We start from the raw sequence: 18,609 nt of genomic DNA, 5'->3' as shown, positions 1-18,609 counted from the left end.
ATTTTATTTGAATTTCTGGAGTCCAGCTTCTTGAGCTCTTTGTATATATTGGATATTAGTCCTCTATCGGATTTAGGATTGGTAAAAATCCTTTCCCAATCTAAACTACTACTGAATGCTTAAGTGAGCTGAAATAAAGGGACTTTATTTTTCTGGTAGGTAGCAATTAAAATACAGTAGAAGTTGATTTGTGTTCCATATTAGAATGGATGACTAACCTTATTGGCTGTGTGAGGTGTGGCTACTGAAGAGGACTTTTGGAATTTACTTGACTAAGCTCATGTTGTAGTTTGGTTAACTTTATACCTGTTAACTATACATTCTGTACAGCCAATGGTTTGGGGGAAGGTTGAGTTATTTGAACATACGGTGTTTGAAATATACCAAGACTAGATGCATGAATGTCTGGGTAGAATACTTCACCAGGTGCACCAGACCCAGAAAACCACATTCTGTCCCAGTTAATTTGCTTTGTAGCATGAAGCTGTGTGATGGAATGTTAATGTCAGCAACCTCTTTATTTACGCACCAAGGCAAGAGGAGTAGTAATTAACACTTTGACACTCCCCCATCGATGTGTAATTGACTGTTTCAAAGGAGCACTGGTTCATAAGCTATTGCATGCATTAAAACTGCGTTTTCTATATTGCAGCATTTTAAGACAAGGGTCAGTGACAATGCAGAAATTGCTCAATGATGCACATTTTTTTATTACTGCATTAAGGTTTTGACATATTAGTAATGAATAAATGTTTCCATAAAATTAGATTTTTTATAACTTTAAAATTGAAATACGATGGAGAGCCCTGAGTCTTCCTCTGGGAAGGGAGCCCAGTTCATGAACCAAAGCGCCGCTGCCTTTAGATTTGTAACCCAGGCTTCCCCTGCATAATAGTTTGCTTTTTCAGAGCAGGTGTCCTAAAGACTGTACATTTGGGTCCTTATTTAAAAATAATGGCTATAAATATGGTTTTTAGGCTGAAATAAATGATTTTATGCAGTTCATTTCCAGGAATAATTTTCATTCCTTTGATATATTTTCATTTATAGTAGGGGTTCTGCACAAGGGTATCTTTAAACTATTTTAAAGAATATTTTTAGGGACTAGAGAGATGTCTCAGAAAGTAAAGGTACTTGTGCAAGTATGAGAACTAGCGTCAGATCACAGCGGCCATGGAAAAGCTGGGTTAGTCTTTGTTACCCAGTGCTGGTCACACAGAACGGGCAGATCTCAAGGTCTGCAGACGAGGCAAACTAACTGAATGCTCAGATCCAGGTTCAGTGAGAGCCCTTTCTCAAGAAAGTGGAGAGGAGATAGCAGAGCCTACAGCTTTACCCACCTACTCCATGAGCACTTGTATCTGTGCATGCAGTTTTTATTTAGACCTTCAGAGTTTGAAAAGTTTATATTGTTTTTTCATAATCAGAGGACTTTATGCACATATAATTGAGAATGCTAAGGGATTTTTGAGAATTTTTTAATACTACTTGATAGGAACAAATTCCTAGCTGCTAGTTTACTGTGCCAACTAGAAAAGAAATTCCTTAATTTGCCTTTTGTCTTTTAACATCTTCAACTAGAAATCTGCTTTTTCTATAGATGCTTTAAGAAAAATGCTATTAAATGTTATAAGTATTACATTCCACAGGTGGCACCAGTTTGTCAAAACATTTTTTTTTTTTTAATTAACACTGACAACTTGGGCCAGTTGTATTATTACCTTGTGTCAACCAAATTGCCCTAACATGTCTACATGTAATCTGGTGTTACCCAGTTGCTTCTACCTTCGTGCTTCAGAAAGTTAATCACCATCTGATTTGCATTTGCTAATTAGGGTTAATGTGCACTAATTGATTTTTTTGATGCTTGTAGATTAACATTAAACTCAGCAATACTTACTTGTGTACCTCATTCATTTGAGTTATGATCATGTTTTTGTTGAATCTGTGCCAAATCAGAAGCCTGTATCACAATTACAGCTAATTAACAGATGATCATGTCCTGTATTAACAGGCTTCCCTAGTCTTCCACTAATACACGAATGCTATGTCATTTTATTCATGTGTGGTTAAATAACTTATAATACACTTGGGATGATGTTGCTTTTTAAAACTTGTTTTGCTAATACAGTACTGTTAAAACAAGTACGTAATATTCTTCTGTAACTCTTTTTCTGTAACTCTCTTACAGCCAATTAAAGATCCAAATAGCAAATACCTTTAATCCCAGCACTTGGGAGGCAGAGGCAGGCAGATCTCTGTGAGTTTGAGGCCAGCCTGCGAGCAAGAGAGAAAGAGAGAGAAAAAGAATAAATATATCAATCCAAAGATCTTCATAATTTGTGGATTATTTTGAGTTTTTACACTGTAGTATAGATGGGCCTAAATTCCACTTTGTAACAATAAGTCAATTACTTGATCTTTGGGTTTGATTTTATTTATTAAGTTAGTTAGTTTTAAGAATGATAGCTTATTATATTGACTTTAAGGTCTAAAGGGTTTTGTGGTCTTAATAGCTTGTAATAGTGTATATCATTAGAAATTATGATATAAATATTAAATGATTTATATAATTTTATTCTTTGGCCTTATCAAACATGCATATCTGTTAAAAACATATTTGTAGCCTATGCTTATTAACTTTAGACCTAAATACCTGTATTCTATTATTGATTACTATAAAATGTGATAGTTTAGAAAAAATCCTCAGTACTCTAAGGTCCAGTATAACTTGTCAGGTTTGTTCTCTGTTAAGTGTTCACACATAGTGACAACTACTAAATGTAATTGTGGAAGCCTTGCATCGACACTCAACAGGGTTCACTGTTCTGTAATTTAGGCTTGTTACATGAGCAAAATATGGCGAAAATGAGACTCCTCACCTTTATGGGAATGGCAGTGGAAAACAAAGAGATTTCTTTTGACACAATGCAGCAAGAGCTACAGATTGGAGCTGATGATGTTGAAGCATTTGTTATTGATGGTAAGGCAGTAGAACATTGCTCATTGCTTTCTAGAATATCTACGATGTGGGTCATTTTATCTTGAAATGAGCCTTATGCTAATAAAGCTGGGTTGTTTGGTAGTGGATGTATGGTAGATAATCAAACTTATTTGAAGTAGAATGAAATGGCTTTGGGTTGTTTTTTGTTGGTTTGTCCTAATTTCTAAAATTTCACACTATGTATGATGGTTAGAAGCAGGAATGTCTCCCTGGGTGTGCTGATGCATGCTTGTAATCCTAACATTTTGGAGGCTGAGGTAGAAGGACTACCACAAGTCAACCAGGAGTACATGGCAAGACTGTCTCAAAACAAAAAGAACATAGATTTTAACCCACAGCTTCTAGTAGGACAGGAATATGGACATTATTTGTGATCCTAAGGATTAAATACATAACTGCAAGTAGAGTGATGTAACTGTTAACCAAGCCTTTCATTGTGAAAGTTAGACAGATTATACAGTTAATAGAATGTATAGAACTTGGTTTCTGTACTTGGCTTGGTTTCTAATAATCTAAGTTTCCAGTAGTTATCTAAAGAGGTAATACATTATTTGGTAATTAATCCTCCCCATAAGTCACTGTAGTACAGCATAGAATTGTTTTGACCGGGTCAAAACTGTGCCCAGGCTAGCCTTGAATTCAAGACAACTCTCCTGTTCTCAGCCTCCTAAGTGTTGAGATTATGAGCATGAGTCACAACACCTGCATTTTCAACGAGAATCCGCAGTAGAAACATTATACCACTGAATAGTTTGTCCTAGCCGTCATCAGACACTAAATTACATAACCTTCTTGGTTGCATTTTCTTTATTAGATTCAAAGAGCTGTTTTGTTTTTGTTTGTTTGTTTGTTTAATAATGTTTCCAGCACTGTAAGAGTTTTATACTGGTCAATTTAGTCATACTTTAGCTGTTTTTTCTTAGAACTTGTGTATATAACTAACATGTAAAAAAATCTCTTTCAGCTGTAAGAACTAAAATGGTCTACTGCAAAATCGATCAGACCCAAAGAAAAGTAGTTGTCAGGTAAGGCCTATCATATTTTGTTTCTGTAGACAATTTAGTCTGTTCTGATTATTTAACTTAAATGTTTAGCGAACCAAGGTAGTGTTCTTACCAGTTGACTATAGTTAAAACTTGGCTGTTTATCATAATTTTATTAAGGTTCAGACTGAATGTGATTAGCTTATTTAATGAAAGAGTCCTATTTTCCAGCACATTTCATTTAATGGCTAAGTACTGGCTGGAATACTAATGACTTTGTGTCTGCTTTATAGATGTTGAGAAGAGATCTATGTGGTAAAGAGTTCCAAGAATAAGCAGCTCTTGCTTAAGTCCTCCTTCACCTTTAAATTGTATTTCATTTTAAGTTGAAGAAGATTCAACTGTGTAGTATTGAAAGAATACTCAGCACTTAAAAGGTTGATTAATATTTTGTTCTTAATTTTTAGTCACAGCACACATCGGACATTTGGAAAACAGCAGTGGCAACAACTGTACGACACTCTTAATGCCTGGAAACAGAACTTGAACAAAGTGAAAAATAGCCTTTTGAGTCTTTCAGATACCTGAATTTTTATGAAAATGATTTTGTTCTTTGAGAAAAAAAGTTCTAAGTAAAACATCAACTGAAATTTGACTAATCTGACTAATTATTTTCTCAGTTTTAAGGAATATCACAAACTCTAGAAAAAGTAACATTTCAAAGGGCCACCCAGTTATTCTTAATCATATTTGAATTCTTTAAAGAAAGGAACTGATGGGGAATTGTTGGGGGATGATACCTATAGGGGGCTTCACCTCCTCAAAGAAGGGAAAGGTGGAGTGGAAGAGGGTCTGTGTGAAGGAATACTCGGGGGGGGGGGTAGGCTGGTATTAGGATGTAAATTGTATAAATGAATTTAAGAATAACAATAAAGGAACAAACAGTGCTTTGAAGGAAATAAACAAAGGGAAGACAAGATAAAGGTGCCTAGGTGCTAACAGCAAGCTCTGCAAATACAAGATGAGGTCTTCATCATAGTAGAAGGTGACGTGAAGACAGCTGTAAACCTACATGAACAATCCTTCACCGGAGTGCACAGCCTCACTAATGAGAGCATTTATCAATATTTAATCAATTACGTTGTCCAGCATCTCTTCTACTTTTCTTCTTTTGGGCTGGTTGTCTCTTTCTAAGCTGAGTAACTTTTCAATTTCAGTTAGTCTGTTCATCACAAGGCTCTGCCAGTCATTGTTACCAGGAGAAAAGGTAAGTGGGTCAGGAGAGTCTGTAACCTTGATTGTCTGGAAATGGCTTTGCTGCACAGTTGAGATCAAAGGCTCTGCTTTCACCTAGGAAAGATCACGTTTATTTTACCACCAAAATTATCACACAAATGACAGGAAAATCCAAAACACTGCAGTCAGCGTAGAATAAAGCTCGTAGCTGCCTTAGAATTACTGTAGCACTTTGGCAGCAGCAGTCCCTAGTGTGAATCCCAGGCGTACATAGTAGCTCTTGTGTCCCTAGGATACCACAAATGTTTTCTGAAAGATCTTGAACTTATGATGAAATAAATTTAAAACTATGCCAATAATGTCAGTTTGTCTGTCATACCTTCCTTTCCCCAAAAATGTCTGTTTGGTAACTTCTGTCAAAGTAGAAGATTAGAAATTCAAACATATAAATTAAAAATGGCCTTTCTGTCAGGCTTCCAACACTACTTTGAAGAGCACGATGTAGCACTGAGGCAGTGAGGAGAGGCATGCTCCCAAGGCACTACACTAAATGTCAACACTGTATTAAAACCTCATTTTAAGGATTTTTTTTCTAATAGAATACTAGAAAATAGAGATATAAAGAAACTAAATATTATTACTACCCAGAAAGACATGCCAGAATTGTGGTGTTAGCTGCGGTCTTTTTTTCTAGTTCTTGACTAATTCTATAGACTTGCCTTTTCCTGTGAGCACTTTCCTGGGTCTTTACATTTTTTCATAAACAGTTTTGCAAAGGGCTTCAATCACAGTACCTTTTATTGAATGTGTAATTTTATCATGAATAAGTACTGACATAGTTTCTAGTTTATCCCTATCAAAAATTTGAAAAGATTTTATGGGAAAAAATTGGTCCTCAGATAAGATTTCCAAATCTATTTTTTTCTTCAAAGAGAAAACTAGATAGCTTTACTGTATTTTTGGTGTGAGAGGTTTATGTGCATAAAAATACAAAATAACTTATATTAAAATCTTAATATTCCAACATAATAGTAAGCATTTTGATAGAATTCTAAATGTCCCTTTTAAGATTTAGATCATAGCAGTTTATAGTGGAAACAGTTACTTTTTTCTGGTCTTAAAAATTAGAGGACTGCGGCCAGGGGCATGGTGGTGCATGCCTTTAATCCCAGCAGAGGCAGGCAGATTTCTGAGTTCAAGACCAGCCTGGTCTACAAAGTGAGTTCCAGGACAGCCAGTGCTATACAGAGAAACCCTGTCTCGAAAAACAAAAAACAAACAAAAGAATTAGAGGACAGCACCATCATATTTCGTGCCCCATAATTTAGTCAAGAGCAAGCCACTTAAAAGGAAGCAATCACTTATCACAAAAGCATGGACTATCTTTTGTTGATTCTTGTGAAGATTTTTGAGGTGTTTGACATTAAGGTGCTTATTATATTTGGTAAGTATGGCATGCGTATAGCATCTCATTCTCGTGGAGAGTAATGGAATTTTTTTTAAAAGATTTATTTTATGTATATGAGTATACTGTTGCAGTCTTCAGATACACCAGAAGAAGGTGTCAGATCTCATTACAGATGGTTGTGAGCCACCATGTAGTTGATGGGAGCTGATCTCAGGACCTCTGGAAGAGCAGTCAGTGCTCTTAACCGCTGAGCCTTCTCTACAGCTCTGAGAGTATTGGAGTTTTTAAATGAGCTTAGGTGTTAAGAATTTAAACCAGGGTTCCCCTAAGAATTGCTATATTGCTTAAAATTCTGTAGTCATTCCCTGCCGCCCTCCAAATTCAGAACCAAGGGTCTGAGTAAGTCCTATTTAGCTTTTCTGGACCTTGGTTTTCCCTTCAGCTTAAGACTTTAGACACAATTACTGTAAAATTAGAAATGTGTCATGAAATTAAATGTACACAACTATATACATCTGATAATGTCTGCTGTATGTGTTCAGCGTAGTCAGGGCTGAACTGGAAACTAACCCCCAATACACACACACATGAGGGTAGGGGAAGTAGAATCCAGCTACAACTAGTTAAGTAAATGATTCAGCTATATGATAATTGTGTCCATTGCATCCCCTCTTCGAGGGTTTCTCTGTATAGCCCTGCCTCCTGAGTAGTGCTAGGATTAAAGGTGTCCACCACCCCACCCCTGGCTGATTTAGTGTTCTTATTTTGCCACAAAATATTTGCTTCATTGATATCAAAGCACAAAGTAGCAATTTACCAAAATCCTCACTCTTGATCAGAAAAAAAGGCAGAGCATTGGCATGTTGGGGTCTTCCCACACAGTGGGATGGGTGAGACCAGAGACTGGCCAGAGTGAGCTACACAGACTACAATTCAAGTTTAACTTAGTAAACTTGGCCTATTTGACCAACATGGTCTCTGCAGCCCATTCAGTGGTTTAGTTCCAACTGTCCCAGATCTGTCAGCAGTTTTGCTCATCCTTTGTCCTTTTAGAATTCATCACTTCCTCTTTCCACCTCATATTTCCCCTACTTTGGCACAAGACCTTTTGTGCGGTCAGATCTGTAAATAGCTTTATTTATTCTGGGCCCTCGCCAGCTTCCCTTCTGTATATAGTTAAGATTATAGCAGACTACCTAACTCAAGAACTACCTCCTCTAAAGCCACAAAAAAACTGCATTGATACCTAAATTAACAGAACTGGGGTGGGGAACAAAAATATGGTAAAAAATAAAATTACTCTCTTCAGGCTACTAGTCTTTATAATATCACCCTTCACATATAACAGGTTGGTAGACTTTCTGTACAAGTTAAGTACTAGAACTGCAGGCCAGTTTGCATAGCCCTTGCTCTCATACCATCTTCCTTACCTTTAAAAGAGATTTTGTCTTTTAAAAGTTGTGGTTTGCTCTTAGATCTACTTTGATTTTCCCCTACCTAACTAGTAATGTAACTAGTGGTAACTAGTAATGAAAACTTAGAAGGGCCAGGCAGTGGTGGCACACACCTTTAATCCCAGCACTTGGGAGGCAGAGGCAGGTGGATTTCTGAGTTCAAGGCCAGCCTGGTCTACAGAGTGAGTTCTAGGACAGCCAGAAACCCTGTCTTGAAAAAACAAAAAACAAAACAAGCAAAAGCTTAGAGGGATACTGATGTTTAGTAAGTTACACAGCAAGTTTGGTTTACATGCTCTGTTAAATCTAGAGCCTTTTTTCTATTATGAAAAGTTGAGAACAACATTGGATGGAGCTAGGACACGTGATGCAGGTCCACCATGGATGATTCTATCTAAATGACCTTGGAAGAAACTCCACATTTGTGTTATTTCCTCATCTGTAAAATAAAGTACAGGATGTGTGGTAAATGTGTTTCTTTGAAAATGTTACAAAAATCTATAAATGTAGATCCTGAGAAACATTAACTGCAGGTAGAATATTAAGTATCAGACACAACTTATAAATTACAAAAATGGGCTTTCAAGGGAAACAGAATGTTTCTGTTGGACCCTTAAGATGCTAGAGGGTAGGATAGGCAAACCATGTTAAGATTTAACCTCACCAACGTTTCCAGTTCTGACCAAAGCTTGCTTTCTGCTTGGGAAGTCAGACTTCCTTGTACCAAGTTCACAACTGTGAGAACTGCATTGTTTGATTTGAGGTTTCTCCCATTTAAAAAAGCAAATGAGGTACATGGCTGAAAACTTGTGTTAGGGATGTTTGCAAAAGATCTGCAGAATGTGTTGCTATTGCAATCTCATGAGTGGCTGGCTATAGCTTAACCTCTGAACACTTAAACCAATAGTGGTCTGGATTTGCTTTTTTTTTTTAAAGACTGAACAATACAGACTTGCTGAGTAAAGTACTATACACTAAGATATAAAACTTAGAAATTTAACCAAATTATTTGTCAGCTATGGTTAGTTGTTCTTATGAATGGGCTCCTAGAAGCCATATGATCTATAAAACACTGTCTAATGCATACATCCTATCATTGTATTATGGAGATTTTATCCTTCCATACATTTTCCAAAAATAATACAAATTAAAATAATCAGCTTGATGACTTATTAACAAAAAATTTTGTATGTTCAATCCACTATTTCTAAGTTGAGGTGACAGAGAGGAATGCATAAGATGATGCCCCAGTCCCTGCAAACAGGCTGGTTTGTATCTACGTGATTTATACACTGTGACTTTTTCCTGCTGTTTTCTATCAGCCTTAATTGTGAAAAATGGTGCCATGTTGCCCTCTTGATATTATTCTGGAGATCAGTTAGGGCTTATAGTATCCAGATGCATACAGTGCTACACATATCTGCAGAATTAGCTCACTGAGGTCTGCTCAGCAATATTTTTAATTGACTTACGTGTTCTGTGGGAAAAGAAGAATCATAAACCGTCTGTGCAGTTGCATTCCTCTCTTCACTGGGCTGTCCCTTGGGATCTAGATGGATGCTCCAGTTACTCACGGTGTCAGCAACTCTGCTATTGCTAGTAGGATCTGATTGACAAACAGGAAATGACAACAACTGAACTGTATCCTCTAGACACTCATCTTAATGACTGAACTTTCTGATCTTATGTTTTTGTGTTTAAAAATCAATTTCATTTCAGATTGATTACTGTTTCATAGACTTTCCTATTCTGCATTTCTTTTCAGAAACAAGATTTTATTGTTGTCATTTCCTAAATCATTAAAAAGGGTAAGATGGTATAAATACTTTCTTAAACACATACATACAAAATGTTATTTCCTGGTTACCACATTACCCACACATAAATGTTTAATGACTATTCTACAAATTCAGATTAGTGAAGAAGACTGAAAAAAAAAAAACAACCCACCAGAATTTATAAACTATTTAAGAAAATTGTCATGAAAGGCTGGGGGTCTGGGCTTAATAACAAAAATTACTTAAATACAGAGCTGAAAAAATGGTAAGACATGCTTATTAAGAATATATTCAGTTTTAGAATTTTAGATACCTCTATGCCATTGAAATGTGATCAGAAAATGGTGAATGTCACACCAGACCCTAAAGCTATGCTTAACATTAAAATTGCACTTTGGAAGATGCAGTTATACAATATTTTGGTGTTGTTTATTTTTCCCTACATCAGTGGTGCTAGTAAACAAGGTGTATACTTTGTCGTTAAGCCCCTAATGTTTTTAAACTTCTAAATTTTCTTTTTCAAAGAAGCCTATTAAGTCTATGGATCATACAAAATGTTCCTTGTAACCTGCATTTCTTCAATGTGTCTAAATTCACAAAGTTCCCTTAAAATCCAGTTAACAAGGCATGGTGGCATGCATGTGTAAACTGAACACTCTGACGTCAGTACTAGAGGCAGAAGCTGGAAGATGATAAGCTCAATACCAATAAGACTGTCCAAGAAATCTTAAAAAATGCCTTTAACCTCAGCAACTTTTGACTGAAGATTACTATTAGCAGGATAAACATACTTTCTCATTTTCATCACAGACTTTTTTTGATATGTGTAACTTACAGCTGGGTAGTACCTATTCACATGGAGCTTTTGGCATGTATGGTATGTTCATGTATATGCATGTTTGCGTGTCTGTAGGTGCACAAGAGTGTGGCAGTCAGGCTGATGTGAGATGTCTTCCTCATTCACTCTCCACCTGGCATGTAGAGGTAGGGTTGCTCACTTGAAACCCAGACTGGCTTATTCAGTTACTCTGCCTAGCCAGCTCACTCCAAAGGATCCCCTGAGGGCTGCCACGCCCACCCACATTTATTTGGATGCTGAAGAGCAAACACTGGTCTTTATTTTCACATGGCAAGTGCTTTTACCAGCTGCCTTCACAGCCCAATATGTTGTACATTTTTAAACATCTGCAGTAAAAATAAAAACAAAAGCAGGGAATATGAACCTCAATATTGACACCCAACATCCATGTCTCTCTACCAAATCTATATTTCATCAAGTTATATTTTGTTTCTGGAATTTTTTTAAGTTGTCATTCATGTGCTACTCTAAAAAGAAAATGGACCCTCTAATCTCTAAAGTAATATGAATATAACAGGTACATAATTACTAAAGGATTAGAGTGCTTCAAGCAACAACAACAAAATCCAATGATATGAAATAAATTCCTGTTCCACTTTTGCCAATAAAATGAAGAACAGGTTGAATTTATGATGCTGGTAAATGAACAGGTACAAAAGGGAAAACGGAAAGGGGAAGACCAGCTACTCAGAGACAGGCAGATTGAGATTGTTTCATTAGGTAGTTATTCCTAGTTTAAACTCAATGACCTAGACCTGTTATGGTTGCCATACTTTAACAATGAAAAACAACACTTCCAAATGTAATCAGTGATGTACACTGACATTACTTAGAATTGGTTAAAAATAATCGTGGTGGCACACGCCTTTAATCCCAGCACTTGGGAGGCAGAGGCAGGCAGATTTCTGAGTTCAAGGCCAGCTCAGTCTACAGAGTGAGTTCCAGGACAGCCAGGACTATACAGAGAAACCCTGTCTTGAAAAACCAAAAAAAAAAAAAAAAAAAAAAAAATCTAATCCAGACAGTGGTGATGCACAATTTTAATCACAGTACTCAAGGGGCAGGCAGGCAGATCTCTGAATTCAAGGCTAACCTGGTCTACAGAGTGAGTTCCAGAACAGCCAGGGCTACACAGTGAAACCTTGTTTCGGGGAAGAAAAAAAAAATTAAATCATCTAAATAAAACCATTCTATACTATGCTTAGGAGATCTTATACACACAAACACATATATATTCTTTTCACTTTAAACAAATCCGGAAACTCTTTGTCAAGAATAGTTAAGTAGTAGAAAAAAAAAAAAAAAGATTTCAAGCATGACCTTGTTTTCTTACCTGGCTCAATGTTTTTTCTAGTGTCATCCAGACCAACATTCTTACAAAAAGTCACTGGAGTAATCACTTGGCTTTCTGACGGATCTACTGGTTTCTCCTTCAGAAATAAAGGGATGCTGGACGTTACAGTGCTCACGGCTTTAGTTTGATTTACTTTTGGCCAAGGACTAGGGGGTACAAACTTCATGTAGCCTGGAGTTTTCTCGGGTTTATCTGGAAGATCAAAGGCCGACCTTGCACTTGTGCTTACTGAGTCTGTAGATGGAGTTACAGGAGACAAATGTGCTTCTTCCAGTTGACCTTCACGGCATGTTCCTCCTGGCAGGATGCCGTTCAATGTCTCTGCTTTCTCTCTATTATTCAGCAACATGCACTGTCTTCCCTTAACATCCACCAAGGAAAAGAGACCACATTTTGGAGTTTCAGCTGTCTGATTCTCACTGGGAAGCTGTTTTTCTGAGGAAGTTGTCAGGGGAGCTACAGTTTTCAAATCTTTGGCTTGTGAAGTATGACTGTCTCCTTGGTTAACCTGAAAGTCTGAGATGCTCACACTGCTTCCTGAAGCTCCCAAATGGTTCTTAAGTGAACTGTTCTGTATGTCATTTGTATTTATCCTTGTAGTTCTTTCTACAGGGCTTGGGGCAGGTTTCGCCGCTGCTGGCACAATATTAATACTGTTTTCTGATTTCTTAAGTACTGTCAAATTATTACCAGAGCTAGCAGATGGACCACGTGGGCTGATTACTGCAGCACAGGCAATGGTTCCTCCAGGCTGCTGGGGAGCCTTACTGGCTAGCTGATAACAAGAACAGGGCTCTGTGCTGCACTGACTCTCTTCTCTTAACGTTTGTTTTATTTTTTGGTACTTAACATCTAACATAACATTACTAACATGATTTGTAATTTCCTTCTCTGTAGCGTTTTCCAGATCTGCTGGAAGCAATTTAGATTGCTGTTTGAATGGGTTGCTTTCGGAACCATCTGTGTTATAGTTTCTTTTGTGAGCCATCTCAATTGACATGCCATTAGAGGATGCTTTGTTACTTCGAGTGTCCAGAGGTATATCTCCACCACTGTGGAGAAGGCCTAATCCTTCAGTTCCTTCTAAGCATATCATTTCTGTTTCTAGTGATTCATCTACCACTAAAAAGAAATTATTTCGTGATTTAAATTCTGAACATCCACTGGCTTTTTCCAAGCACAGCTTGTCTTTTACTTCTACAGTGATTGATTTTCTACTGTCAGTAACATTTGAGGTTTGTTCTTGATCAGTTGCATCTTTATCTAGGCAAAGGACTCTGTGTGGGGACATTCCACTTTGGTTTCTGTCCTGAGACACCATAGTATTAATTTCACTTTTGGCACTTATTTCAAAAGGCTGTAAATCTGTCATGAAGAAGACATAATAAAATGTTAGAGTCTCAGTAAAGCTGTCTATAACATGTGTCACCTATGTTTTATGAAAATATATTCAGCTTCAATTAGTCTGCTGGATACTAATCATACAAACATGACATCAATTTTATTCAAATATTGAGTTCCTGTATAAAGCAAGTGTATGTCTGGATGCTAAATTCTTGGCTCTGCCCCAAAACATTTTTGTTTGACAATATCAAAATCCTTTTGGTTTATAGGGGTGAACAGCATGGGTATTATCCAGTGGGCAAACAGCATGAGGTGTTTACACCTGGTCTTTACTTTCCCTATACTTGTTTCCTTGGGAGCATATAGTACAATCCCATATAAAGATATAACTGATAAAAATTAATGTCTATACTAATCTCCATTACAACCCAGATCTAACAACATTCAGAAGTTGATAATTAGCTTGTTCATATTTGACAATCATTTTGTTGTCTATTGCCCTGTCAGTATTTTAAAATTCTGGAATAATTTTGGGCCAATTCACAGAATATCTACTTACTCAAGACAATTTTATTTATCTTTGTTTTAACTATAGAAATGAAATCATAAATATAGCTAAAATAACTAGAACATTCAGGTCTTGAACGGCTATATTGCTTCAATCTTTCTCCTACATCTCCACCAAGTGGCTATTCACCCTCAGTCAAACACCTCAGTCAGTGCCACTTTAAGCAATGCTTTATAGTGGAGGAATTGATAAATAGTCTCAGTGCTTACTCTAGGCATCTAAACCAAGAGAAATGCTATGGCCTGCTCACCAGAGGTGTACTGGTGACCAGAGAATACTCTCTGTAAAAACACTAATTAAAGACTCATTTGCAAAATAGTTGTTTACATACAGATGAACAGGTGTTTCTCAACAATATCAGAAAGTCCTTAAAGCAAAGCTGTAACTGTCAGTCCCCTAAACGGCAGAGGAGGCCCACTATGTGCTTCATCAATGCGACGAGAAGGTTACCTTCTGGGCCCAACATGTGCTTTATTGACGTGATGCTGAGTTTACCTTCTGCAGTTCTTCCTACAGGTAGGTCTTTCTTTTCCTCTTTTTCTCTGTATTCAGTATCCAAACAAAAACTCTTTGTATTTTTTCCCCATATTTCTGGACCAGAATTGTACTTTTGTGTGATGGTATTTTCTGATTTTGTACTGGATAGTTCAATACTATTTTCATTATTTAGTTCTGGAACATTCTAGTATAAAATAGAAAAAAGACTGTTTAAATGTGTTAAACATTTGAACAAACTTTGCTGATAGGGTGGAGTGTAGTTCAGCTATTCAGCAGTTTCATGAAGTACGTGTGTACAGCCTCATGTTTAAACAAACTGGAGAGTTCTATGTGCTGCCTGCCTACCTGTCTACCACATTATCACAGCACACAGGCTGGTTAAGTAGCATGTTATACACTACAAGACAGCAAACAAACCAGGAGTAGTACTACATACCTATACTTCCAGCACTCAGGAGGCTGCAGTAAGTGGATCATCAGGAGTTTGGGGCCAGCCTCAACTTTATTGTGCTCTAGGTCAGCTTATGCTACAGGGTGGGTGGAACAAGTCTCTAAAAAGTTTCCTTTTTTCTCACACAAAATATGACCCATGATGCACTACACTAGGCTTTGGGATGTAATAATAAGCAAAACACATTCCCTGCCCTCAAAAGACTTAGTTTAGTATGCATATTAAAACAGAAATAAGACAACTTCAGTAAAATGTAGGAACTGTACAACATTATAAACCAGAATCCCCATGGCCCTGCAGTGAAGTATAATGAGGAGCACAGAGAGGACGAGGAGAGCAGGGAGGGAGCAGGAACAGAGAGAAGGCTTGGAGGAGAGCTATGCAGACTTATAGTCAAGTGACATCCTGCACTTCTCGTTCTGAGCCAATTAACTAAACCCAACTCACACTCAAGTGTGTCTGCTTTCTCATCCATGGCATGCAAATGCTGGAATGATGAAGTCATAGACATAAAACCTTTACAGCACACTGTCCTCAGTTACTAAGTACGAGAGCTATTTTTACCAGTTTAGAGTGCGGCCCAGGAGGTAAAGGGGAAAGAATAAAGCAGTAAAATGCAGCAGAGAAAAAAAAAAGAGGTGGGTAATTGAAAGGGACAAAAACTATAAGTACTTAAAGAGACTGAAAAGTATTGGTTGGATACAGGGTCTGCTGGGTGTAGTGGATGTACTGGTGGATGTACTGGGGTGACAAAACCAGATTGTCTTATGCTGAAGAGTGAATAGGAGTAAGAAAGAAAAAGAATATCTTTGTTCCCTCAGCAAATTTGCCTCAACATAAAAAGAAAAGCCTTGGATATGGATTTAGAACTTTTATTATGAATAGTTGTTAGATTTTTGTCAAAGGTCTTTCTCCATTTGATGAGATGATCATGTGGTTTCTGTCTTTTAGTCTGTTTATATGGTGGATTATGTTTACAGATGTATGTATGTTGAGCCATCCCTGAATCCCTTAGGTAAAGCCAGTTTGATCATAATATGTAATCTTTTTCATATGTTCTTGAATTTGGTTTACAAGTGTTTTATTGAGAATTTTACATCTATTATGTTCCTCAAAGATTAGCCTATAATTTTCATTTTTGTTGGATTTTTGTCTGGTTCTATAAATTGTATAGAAGCAAAGTGTGTTATAACAATAACACAAAGAACATGAAGGAGAAAAATGACAACATGACTGCAGAGGCTTATTTTCATCAAAAGCTCTGAAATATTGTTATTTGAAAATGTATTATGACAAACTACAGAGCAGGGAGATCACCAAGCTATGGCATGAGGGCCAAATCCAGGCCAATGTCTGCTCTGGTACATATGATTTTATTAATATTCATTGTAAATCTATTTAACATTATTAAGCTGTGTGTATACAATGTTAAAGTAGCAAACCATATATTATATACATTACCATAATAATAAAATATAAGCCATAGTCCTCTTGGAATAAATAAGTCAAAGGCATTCTCCTATTACTTATTATAACAAAAGCAAACAGGGAGCCTGACATGGAGGTGCATATTGGGTATGACGATATTCAGGGAGACGAGGCTGGAAGATCATAAATTCAAATTCATCCTTGGCTACACAGTGAGTTCAAGGCAGCTTGGGCTACATAAGACCCTGTCTAAAAAATAACAGGAGCAACAACAAAAGGGGGGAGGGTAAAAGAGAGAAAGAGAGAAAATGAATATCTCCATTAAAGTAATGAAATAAAGTTATAATGTAGACACTAATCACTTTTGTTTTGGTATCTTTTGTCTTACTGATTTTCTCTTTCTTTTTTGAGATAGAGAAAGAACATGCAGTTGGGTACAGAGGGAGATGGGGAGAAGCTGGAAGGAAAATCATGACCAAAATATATCATATAAAAACATTTTTAAATAAAAATTTTTAAATATTAATAATAAAAATGGAGTCACTGTATTCATTATCAAACAGACCCAGGACAACAAATATTACCAGAACACTACTAAAGATGAACACTTTATAGTGATAGAAAGGCCAATTAATCAAGAAGTTGTAACAATCATAAGTGTGTCGTAACAATCATAGTCAAATGCCCACTGAGTTCAAAAGGCATGAAGTAATGCCTAACAGAACTGCAAAGAGAAAGAAACTCACAGCTGAAACGCAAGGTGAGACAAGAACAATGTAAGGGGCCGAGGCTTGAGCAGCACTGGCAGCCAGCCTCACCCTGGTGGACACTCATCCACCACTCACCAAAGCAGCAGCAGAATATATTTCATTTTGAAGGGTTTGTGAAGTATTCACCAAGATAGAAAATATGCTTAATCACAAAACAAGTCTTAATATAAATGTATGAAAGGTCTTTCATAAAATGTTATCTTGCCACAACAAAATTTAATTTAAAAATTGTCAGATATTTGGAGATTAAACAACATATTTCCAAAAGGTCACACTAATAACCATGGGTCAAAAAAATTCCACAATAAAAATCTTAAGAGATGTTGAACTGCTAGGCACGATGGCACACACTGTAATCCCAGCATTCAGGAATTGGAAGCAGAAGGATCATAAGTTCAAAGCCAGTCTCCATTACACAGGGAAATCCTATATAATGATAATGAAAATGATGATGATGATAATAAATATATTTATTATTGTAAATAAAATTTCAAGGATTGGGAACATATCTCAGTGCTAGAATGTTTTCCAAGCATGTGCAAGGTCGAGATTCAATCCATAGCACTGAGTAAGAGTGAACATTATATAGCTAAGAGTACCAAGAGAGACTTCCTAACTTTAACTTCCTAACTTTAAATGCTTGTAATTAGAAAAAAGATAAATAAACAATTAAAATTTTAAATTGCAATAATCAGTAGCTAGGAAGAGGAAATAAATCCAAAGTAACTGGTATGGAGAAAATAAGAATGCAACATCAAAACAGCAAGTAGAGAGAGAAAAGAACACACAGGAAACCAAAGAAGCCCAGTTCTCTGAAAAGGGAGGAAAAATGGAAACCACTCTAACCAGACTGATCAAGGAAAAAGAAAAGACTTGAATTCCCACTATCAAGAATGAAAATGGACAAGGAAGATATCCCTGAAATTCAAATCATCATTAGGGGCTATCTTAAAAGTTTATAATCTAATACACTTAAAAATACAGAATAAATGAACATTTCTAGACAAATAAGACTTATTAAAATTGAACCCAGAGTTGGTCAGTGGTGGCGCACGCCTTTAGTACCAGTACTTGGGAGGCAGAGGCAGGTGAATTTCTGAGTTCGAGGCCAGCCTGGTCTACAAAGTGAGTTCCAGGACAGCCAAGGCTACACAGAGAAACCCTGTCTTGAAAAACAAAAATCATAGTGGAGTATGTGTCCTCTATGTCCATAGCAGCCTTATTTATAATAGCCAGAAGCTGGAAAGAACCAAGATGTCCCTCAACAGAAGACTGGATACAGAAAATGTGGTACATTTACACAACGGAGTACTACTCAGCAATTAAAAACAATGAATTCATGAAATTCTTAGGCAAACGGATGCATCTGGAGGATATCATCTTGAGTAGGTAATGCATTCACAAAAGAACACACATGAGCCGGGCGTGGTGGCGCATGCCTTTAATCCCAGCACTCGGGAGGCAGAGGCAGGTG

General features: G+C 36.9%; 2 protein-coding genes across 2 annotated transcripts in view; one reads left to right on the top strand and one right to left on the bottom strand.

Moving 5' to 3' along the window:
* Positions 1 to 4,642, top strand: part of Eif3m (eukaryotic translation initiation factor 3 subunit M) — a 17,872-nt gene extending 13,230 nt beyond the window's left edge. Inside the window, exons 9-11 of the mRNA XM_021192540.2 lie at positions 2,840 to 2,983; positions 3,969 to 4,029; positions 4,455 to 4,642. Coding sequence (XP_021048199.1) covers positions 2,840 to 2,983; positions 3,969 to 4,029; positions 4,455 to 4,575 — 326 coding nt within the window. The 3' untranslated portion in view covers positions 4,576 to 4,642. The remainder of the gene's footprint in view (positions 1 to 2,839; positions 2,984 to 3,968; positions 4,030 to 4,454) is intronic.
* Positions 4,643 to 5,115: 473 nt separating this feature from the next.
* Ccdc73 (coiled-coil domain containing 73) overlaps positions 5,116 to 18,609 on the bottom strand; it is a 90,106-nt gene continuing 76,612 nt past the window's right edge. Inside the window, exons 14-17 of the mRNA XM_021194649.1 lie at positions 14,484 to 14,670; positions 12,056 to 13,441; positions 9,558 to 9,691; positions 5,116 to 5,337 (exon numbers count right to left, since the gene is read on the bottom strand). Coding sequence (XP_021050308.1) covers positions 5,116 to 5,337; positions 9,558 to 9,691; positions 12,056 to 13,441; positions 14,484 to 14,670 — 1,929 coding nt within the window. The remainder of the gene's footprint in view (positions 5,338 to 9,557; positions 9,692 to 12,055; positions 13,442 to 14,483; positions 14,671 to 18,609) is intronic.

This window comes from Mus pahari, chromosome 3 (genome assembly GCF_900095145.1).
Source record: "Mus pahari chromosome 3, PAHARI_EIJ_v1.1, whole genome shotgun sequence".
Lineage (NCBI taxonomy): Eukaryota > Metazoa > Chordata > Mammalia > Rodentia > Muridae > Mus > Mus pahari.
The sequence above is the reverse complement of the archived record's forward strand: the minus strand, read 5'-3'. Positions and strand labels throughout refer to the sequence as shown.